The 9,139-nt window shown below is 44.5% G+C and overlaps 1 protein-coding gene and 1 non-coding gene across 2 annotated transcripts; both read right to left on the bottom strand.

The window, feature by feature from the left end:
- Positions 1–910: 910 nt before the first annotated feature.
- LOC123174778 (ribosomal protein S4, mitochondrial-like) lies at positions 911–2,737 on the bottom strand. Its single transcript, XM_044590089.1, has one exon. It carries the CDS (start codon positions 2,354–2,356, stop codon positions 1,283–1,285), a length of 1,074 nt encoding a protein of 357 aa, XP_044446024.1. The 5' UTR covers positions 2,357–2,737; the 3' UTR covers positions 911–1,282.
- A 1,989-nt stretch (positions 2,738–4,726) lies between these two features.
- On the bottom strand, positions 4,727–4,800 carry TRNAM-CAU (transfer RNA methionine (anticodon CAU)). Its single transcript has one exon. It is a non-coding gene; the product is annotated as a tRNA-Met (tRNA).
- Between the last annotated feature and the right edge of the window lie 4,339 nt (positions 4,801–9,139).

Here is a 9,139-nt window from a genome sequence, read left to right as displayed (position 1 = left end):
CGGAAAACGAATGAAATCAGAAAGATAGGCGGACGACTTGACCATAAGGTCGGATGTTTCCGTGAGCAGTAAGCAGCGGATCTCCCCTTTTTGGGGGAAAGCTGGTTAAACAAAACTAGGGATAGCTAGCAGGTATTTTCTAAAGGTTCAAAAAGAAGGTATTTCAAAAGGGCTTTGGCAAAGGAGGTTCACCTTGCCTGCTTTCCTTGTCCTCCGTTCATCGATGTCCTATACTGGATACCTTTGCCTTTTCCGAGTGGAGGCAGTAGGCTATTCTCGTTCTTAGCTTTATACGCCGAAACATGCCATTGCGTAGGCTCGTAGGCGTAATTCGTATTCGTATTTGTTATTGGCGTACGTAATTTCCTTACTACGTCTATCGCTCGTAGGAATATCTCTAAATAGGAATCGTAGTCCTCGTATGTACATCTTTCGTATTGTGAGAAAGCACCTATGCCGCTAGAAATAGTAGCGCCTTAAAGAAGGCGTTCCAGGTTCTTTTTCCCCTGGTTTGTATCAGAGCTGACCACTGATAATAGGAAAAATGAAACATTTGGTGTGTTTTAATTCATTCTCAATCTTGTTTCCCCTTGCGCTCCGAGGGAAATAAAGGGGAAATCACTGATTCATTTGGAGCTGTTTTCTAACTGACTCATTGACATGAGAGATTGGATGCGATGCGCCAGTCACTCGTACTACAGCGGACAAAGGTCACCGGCAAACGACCGTTCCACAATGGAACCTGGCACTACTGTTTGCCCTAAGGGCCGACCCACCTTTTCAGAGAAACAGACACATGAAATCACTATATTACGCATTTTCGAGATAAGAAAGTGGAGAATGCACTCTTCCCTTTTTTTTACATTTTAAACTCATGTTCATGGTCTGTTTTATTCCCAATTGTTGCCCGTGTGAAAAGAAAGAAGAGAAATTGGGCCATGTTTCCCGAGAGAGACTGCCTTCTCTCAGGCCAGCAGTCTTATACTTATAGTCGACTGCTCTATGACGATCTGACCTCTTTCCTGGGCTCTGCTTGCTCGTCTACGCTCCGACCAATTCAGTCAAAATCGAAAAAACGATGTTTCCTTGAAAAAGTCTAAGAAATAGTAGTAGTAGTCAAAAAGTGCACTTTTTCCATATATTTCGATTTATAGGGATCCCTATCTTTATCTCTATCCACAGAGATACCTATCTATATAGAGAGAGATTTTTCTCAAAATTGATCTAGACTATCCTCTATCCGGATAGATATGTCCCTATGAGCGACTAGGCCGATCTTTTTTTATATGTTTTGGCCACGTCCGTTTCCGCTCCGAAGAGGAAGGTTTGGATCTTTCAATCTTATGTCGTGAGGGATGTGACCTATGTTAGGTCCATAAGATACCACAGCTTTTAGTGTTCTATGATTCACCTCCGAATAATGAGTAGGTAGTTCGATCCTTTTGATTCTTATCTTCCTAGTAAACGGGGATCCGGAGCAATAGGTCGAATTACTATATAAAGAAGACTTTTCTACAAAAGGACTTATTGTTCGAGTAGGAAGATTTCGGTTTTTCTCCTTCCCTCTTTTCAATAAGAAGAAGTATTTGAAATGAAACAAATTCCTCTTCATTCTGTTGTGCTCAGCGAAGGAACTGCCTAAGCATACTTTTGCGGATCCAAACTTCTTTGTTCTTTCAAAGTCTTCTTCTTGCATATAAGAACGCAACTTTTGCAATTCCTTGGATTTGAGTAGTAAGCGGCATCCCCTCTGAGTTGTGAGTAAGCGGAACCATTCTTTTTTTGTTCTTCTCCAGATTCTGGCCGGTAGGAATTTGCCTCTTCTTTTTCCAACCGATATGGCCGATAGGAATTTGCCTATGATTTTTCCAACTGATATGTCGATATAGAAAGATCTCCTTATTTCAAAACCGCGGGTTCTCGCGTCATTTTCTTTAAAAGATATTAGATCACCGTGGGAAACTTTCAAATGAGTAATGGTTACCAATCCATTATTCAAACAAACCCTTCGATGACTTATCGGCTGCCTTGCTTGAGGAAGAGTGTCACTAAAATGGAGACGAACCGGAATCACGTTTGATCTTGTTTCTTGATTGAGTAAAAAAGGGATATATGAAGTTCGTTCTCTTCCTCTGTGCATCTCCCTTATGGGTAAATCCCCATAATAAAGAGACAACTTTCGTGTAGTTTGTGATTTGATGTTACTGTTTAGATTTTCTCTCCGAGAAAGATTTCTTTTAATGGATCTCCTCTTGTTCCTCAATCTTCGGAGAATACGGCGTTGGATTAGAGAAAGTTCTCTGTTCCGAACATTTCCTGGAAGTAGACGACACGTTTTAAATCTTAATGCTGGCATGGCATATTTCGTTGAATCAGTCTTTTTCGCCACATCGCGTATAAAGGGAATCGAACCCAACTCTTCCACGAACCCCCCACGAATGGCCCTCCCTTAATTCAATGAACTATGAGAATTCCTTTTTTCGTTTTTTTCTTTTCAGTTCTCATAAGTCCTTGATATACTAGCAGAAACTCAATACTTGACCGACTGCGTCACAGTGCTAAGGTAAAGTGGCAGTGGTTGAAAGCGAGCGGAAACGTCAGTGTTTTCTGTGCGTTACGATAGTAGTGGTGAAAGAAAATCCAATTCAAATATCTCAACGTAAAAGGAAAATCGTTTCACTTTGAAAGGAAAGCTAGCTATATGAGATCGAAATCACTCTATCTACGATATTCATTGCACCATGATTGAAGGACAATGAGGGGCAGGTTATATTCCCTTTCTTCTGATCGATTGAGGAATCGCTGATAATGACACCACGTCTGTAGCATCTACTGCTATTGCAAGGCCCCACTCGATCTATCTCCCATTCACTTAACAATTCCTCCGGCTCTCGCCGACTATTATTTGTCATTCCCAAATCCATTCTTGTCTAAGCTGCTCATGGTACTACTTTTTTTTATTTTGCGTTATTTTATTAGGCGGAAGATCAGGAAAATTAGGTAGTATCTAATATGTCCACGAACTAAGTATAATCTCCGAAACCCACCTTAATCCATTTTATATAGAATCTGTCTCCTTCCGTAATCCATTCCTCCATCCCACACTCTTCTTATAGTTATGAGTGAATCTGAATCCTCAAAAATAAAAATACCGAAGACAAAGAGAAGACATCAGGGAGCGGAGAGAGAAGAGAGCGGTTGTTGGAACAGCAAGCCCTACTTCCTTCACTGGGACACTGGCACCAAACAAAAACAAAACTAGACTGCCCGAACAACAAGTCCTGCCCCTTCCTCCCGGATCTGCACGTTGAACAAACAAAGACACTCCCCCTCATCCGATAAAAACGAGTATTATTTCTCAGCTGGCAACAAAGAAACGCCTAGCAGAAGAAAGTAGTTATTCTTGCATCTCTGCTACTAGGAAAGTAAGTCATTGACAAAGGACCCAACCCTTCTGAATTCGCTGAGCGAGACCTAAGATCGGAATGAATAGCAGTCGAAACCCTGAGCCCATCGTGTCTGCCAGCTATGCAATGGCTCTACTGGAGATTCCGTAGGGAGAGCAGTCGCTAACCTTTCCTTCGGTCAATCACGAGAAATTTGCGAATCGAATCCGTTGTCATTAGAGTGATCAACTATATACGCTAATTATTCAAACAGATGCTCTCCGGTGGAAATGAACCACGAGAGACTAAGCCCTGCCGATAGCAGTAGAAGCGTTAGCCACAGAGTGACTTTTTAATTGACACCCACTAGTGGTCAGTTTCTACTTCCAAGTTGACTGGACCAGGTACCACATTTACCATAGGATATGCTTATCTGACGAGGTCCCTCGAGTCATCTCTGCCACTTGGAATTGCTTATGAGCTGTTCTTAAATGCTCTTCAAAGTACTCAAGCTTCAAACTCCTTGCTAACCGATAAAAGGAATCAAGCTTAAAGGACTATATGACTAGCTCTTCCACATCCTCGCCACCATTCATAAGGCTTTCATGGAATATTGAGATATCTACAGAAAAGAGAAACAAACATTCTCAGTTGGTCCACTATTAGCGAGGCCTAAAGTCTTCACTTCATCAGTCTAGGAATAACACTAAAGTAGCACCCCTCACTACATTCTTGTTCACTGAACATAGATCTATAAAGAACAGTGCACTGGTACACGATAAGATCTGTCGTCATGACCCATGAACTGAGCTTCTCAATAATCGAAATGGTCCTCTCAGCATGTTTCAAGGGAAGCAAGAGATCGTTTTCTCAGGATATTAGTCACCCAATCTTCCCAATAGTATTCCTTAACTCATGAATTGATACACTTGTTCATTCTCTTTCTATTTCCACTGGTTTCTTTTGTTCACTTGCAATGCGGCATTTGAATCCATTTTACTCCACTTCTCTCTCTTTTCTTCCTGATGAGGGTGATGTACTCCGGGTACCTGATCATCATGACTGGAATTCAAGAGGATTCCTTGAGTACTCGTTACTTCGAGGTCAAATGGTGCGATGGTATTCATCCAAAATAGGAAACTGGTAGCGACTTGCATTTGATGGACTCTTCCTTCCTGTAGGAATAGGGGAGAGTGGTAACGTGAGCCACCTTTCCTTTATACAGCAGTAATAGCACATGCAAGTTCCTAGGGTCTATATAGCTAGTCAAGGATCATAAAACAATTAGCAAATCATCAGTGGACTCCAAATAGCTATTTCATTGAATCGTACACGTGATTAGGCGGGGACAGGATTCGAACCTGCAGTCTTCAGGTCATGAGCCTGATGAGTTGACCAATTCCTCTACCCCGCTTTAGTCTAAACCTTTCATTAACATACAGAAAATAGAGTTCGATGCCAGGGGGATACTTGACATGTTCCCCCTCGGCCAGGCCCATCGCAAGGAAAGCGAAAACCTAGATTTGCTTTATCGGGTATCAAACGGGAGCTCCGAGCAAATAAAACACCTTTCAAAAGTATTAATACAGTCACATGTATGGTAAATGCATGAATGTGATGGACTCAAAAATCTGCGGTTCCTAATGGAATAGGTAACAAAGCCACTTTGCCACCTACTGCTACTAACTCGCCGCCTCCCCACGTTAAGCTAGTACTTGTTGTTGCACCAGGAGCTGTTACGCCAGGCGCAGTAGCATGGATATTTTGTACCCATTGAGCAAAGATAGGTTGTAATTGTATGGCAGTATCCGAAAACATATCTTGTGGACGGCCTAAAGCACTCATGGTATCATTATGAATGTACAAGCCAAAACTGTGAAAACCTAGAAATATACATACCCAGTTAAGGTGGGATATGATTGCATCGCGGTGTCTAAGGACGCGATCTAATAGATCGTTGTATCGAGTAGTTGGATCATAGTCTCTTACCATAAAAATTGCTGCATGTGCAGCAGCACCGACTATTAGAAATCCGCCAATCCACATGTGGTGTGTGAACAAGGAAAGTTGTGTACCATAGTCAGTAGCTAGGTATGGATAGGGAGGCATAGAATACATATGATGAGCTACAACAATGGTCGTAGAGCCTAGCATAGCTAGGTTAAGAGATAATTGAGCATGCCATGACGTTGTTAAGATTTCATAAAGACCCTTATGGCCTTGTCCTGTAAATGGGCCCTTGTGAGCCTCCAAAATATCTTTAAGTCCATGGCCAATACCCCAATTGGTCCTATACATATGACCTGCGATTAGGAAAAGAATAGCAATAGCTAAATGATGGTGCGCAATATCGGTCAGCCAGAGACCACCGGTTACTGGATCTAGTCCTCCGCGAAAAGTCAGAAATTCTGCGTATTTGGACCAATTTAAAGTGAAAAAAGGGGTTGCTCCTTCGGCAAAACTAGGATAAAGTTGAGCCAAAAGGTCCCGATTCAAGATAAATTCATGAGGAAGTGGTATCTCTTTAGGATCCACCCCAGCGTCAAGAAATTGGTTAATTGGTAAAGATACATGAATTTGGTGCCCCGCCCAAGAAAGAGAAGATAGGTCTGTTTTCATTCGTGTAGAACTGCTACCTCGTTAACGAACTTACTCAAAGAGTGCTATAGAGCCGAGTCTAAGAAAGCCGCCCTGTTATTATTTTCTTAACCTCAGAAAGTATCACGCGCGGGGCACCTCACATCGCACTAAATCACTACTATTAGGCCCTTCCTATCATTCCACAATCCGAAGGAAAAAGAGTATCCTATGAAGGAAATCGTATCTGATCTATCACCTTCCTCGTATCGATGCTTGCCACCGCGTCACTAGGTTGTTCATAGCTCTTGCTTAGCTTAATGGATCACCCAACTGTATTCCGGGATGTGTGCATTCCACAATCCCTTAAGGAAGAGGTGCACTACAGCCTTGCTTGTTAATGGGTTTCTGACTTCACAGCAGAGTGCTAGACTAGGGATAAGCTGGATACTGACTTCTTTCCAAGAGCTCCATCAGCCCTGCTTAGCCATACATCAGCTCTACCATTACTATACGCATTCTACCTACGCTTTTATGGAAAGAAAGAAGAAAGGTTGGATGGTTGATCCACACAAATAAGAGATATGTAGGCCCAACCTTCAATTGCAGAGAATAGCAAGCCCCCTTTGCGGAACAGATGTATAGAGGAAAAGGGTGACCCACATCGCAAGGGCTTTCCGATTGTGTGAATCAGAGCCCAAGAGAAGATCAATTCATTAGGAGACAGGTATCGATGCTTGCCAGCAGGAGAAAGATCACTAGGTTCAGTCTCTGATCTGATCAATAGGGTTCCCTAGGTACATTCCGTTTTCTGGAAATCCAGCAGGGATAGTAGCTGCCTTTTCCAGATCAGAGACATGAAAAGCTTACTTTCCGGGTTACCCTTCGGACATTCAGCCTTGGCAAGGGCTCCGAGTCGGAGGAAAGTGACATTACCTCTTCAACCATCGGGTTACTGGCTCCGGTGTCATCCTGTTGATGAATAAGTATTGGTATGGCGGACAGAGGTAAACAATAAAACATAACAAAGAGCTTACAGGTTCAGGGGTTACCTCTGACTCGGAGCTGTCGCTTAGCTGCATCAGCTCCGAAGCAGTTGGCCTACTTCCCTTCTTACGGGGAGCGGCTTTTTTGGCGGCTTTCTTCACCTTTCTGGCCTTCTTGGCCGCTTCATGGTCATATTTGACCCGCTAGAACTTGTCGTCAGCCTGAAAAATACAATGATGATTTCTTCAAACGATTCAGATGAAAGTGATATACAGAAAAAGATAGGATGATCAGATTGGCGGCTTACCGCTGGGGCTGGGTTGGTCTTGCAGAAGGGGGCTAACCCGGTCCTTCCGCAGTCTGCCAGGCTCTCGTTTAAAAGAGCCTTGGTCATCTCCTCTGCAACGTCTTCAGGAAGATCATTGCGGCTGTGTCTCTGAGGGTCGTCCTTTCAGCCCGTGTACTCACACATTAAGCCGGCGCGGCGGCTCAATGGGATCACCCGCCACGAGATCCAGACCCGGACCAGATCGATTCCATTCAGACCATTGCCCAGGAGAGCCTTGATCTTGTTGATAGTGGGAAGCAGTGGTTGGCGCTCCGCCGGAGTCAGTTTGTCTGACAGTGGGTGTGTTGACTCCAGACGCGATGGGCGAAAGCCGGGCAGCGGACTTTCATCAGCCGGTGACGTGTCTTGGCAATAGAACCAAGTCATGTTCCAGTCCTTTGGGTGGATCGGCGGCTCGGCATAAGGGAAAAGACAGTCTCTTCGCCGCTGGATGGAGATGCCACCTAACTCCAGACTTGGCCCATTGGCACACTCATTCTGACGGTTCAAGTAAAAAAGCTCTCTGAAGAGCAGCAGACTAGGTTCTTCTCCAAGGTAAACCTCGCAGAAGACTTGGAAGTTGCAGATGTTGGACACTGAGTTGGGTCCTATGTCTTGAGGCCGCAAGTCCAAGAAGTTTAGAACATCCCTAAAAAACTTTGAGTCGGGCGGTGCGAAGCCCCGGCTCATGTGATCTGCAAAAATCACTACCTCCCCGTCCTTTGGTTGTGCTCTCTCTTCTGACGGGTCAGGGGCACGGTAGGACATGACATCCTTCTTGGGAAGATATCCAGACTTAACAAAATCCGCTAGGGTCTCATTGGTGACATTGGACCTCATCCAATTGCAAGTAATGGAGGCTTTGGGAGCTTTGGGAGGCATGGTGACTGTTGGAAGCCTATGATACAGGGAAAAATGTCCGGTTTAATAATGAGCCGGAGGAGACTTACAAGTTAAGGTTTAATTTGGCGGCTTATGGAGGGGACTAATGATATATGTCTAAGTGCATCAGGTTATCTAAGCCGCTGGTGTGCCTGAGGGTAGCTCAAATTGTCTACGACCTTATCACAGATGACGCGGAAAATTTTATGGCGCATGGTTTTCTTTAAGCCGGAAGGTTCTACGGCGCGTGGTTTCTTTAAACCGGAACTGTAAACCGTCGAGATTCAAGGATTGCAGTTTTTTACTAAGTGTGGTAAACAGGTTTCACACATCGCAGTAAAAAATTTGGATCAAAATGGTCGGTCCAAAGAAATTTTCTAGACCTAAAATACAGACACAGGGGAGTTCTTGAGCTCTAATGAGGTCTTTATGCAGTGAAAAGAAGTCCACTTGTGTTTGAAACGGGTGCTAAAACATCTACCGCAGTGGTTCCATACGGGCTAAGATCAAAAAGGAGCAGTAAAAAAGAAGACTACCGGAGCTTGTGGGCGACGGCGACGAACACGAAGAACGCGGACGAACCCTACGGCAGATCTATTCTACAGGACAAGCAGGACTTACAAGAGCTGGAGAGTCGCGGAGGTCGTCGCGTTTCTCTGGTCAAATCAGGGTGATGCAGCGGCCTGAGCTGGTGACGACGAGAAGACCCGCGGCGGCGACGGCGGCGGAGGTCGAGCAGCACGGGACAGTGAGAGGAAGGAGACGACAGTGGAAGGAGAGTGAGAAAGGCCCGTCGGGCCGACCTATTTATACGGGCAAGCTCATAAGTGGGCGCGAGAATCAAGGAGACCACGGCGTGGTTATCTCCCCACGAAACGCCTCGATTTTCGGGATGACAGTAAATGTAAAGATCCGTTGCGGATCTGGCGGAGTAAAAAACGGGCTTAATGGAAGATGACGTCACGGCGGATTATCCGGA

The sequence above is a fragment of the Triticum aestivum genome, unplaced genomic scaffold, assembly GCF_018294505.1.
Source record: "Triticum aestivum cultivar Chinese Spring unplaced genomic scaffold, IWGSC CS RefSeq v2.1 scaffold151179, whole genome shotgun sequence".
Classification (NCBI taxonomy): Eukaryota; Viridiplantae; Streptophyta; class Magnoliopsida; order Poales; family Poaceae; genus Triticum; species Triticum aestivum.
The sequence above is the reverse complement of the archived record's forward strand: the minus strand, read 5'-3'. Positions and strand labels throughout refer to the sequence as shown.

Coding starts and splice junctions, on each gene's coding strand:
- LOC123174778 (XM_044590089.1), bottom strand. CDS start 2,356: ATGCCAGCATTAAGATTTAAAACGTGTCGTCTACTTCCAGGAAATGTT.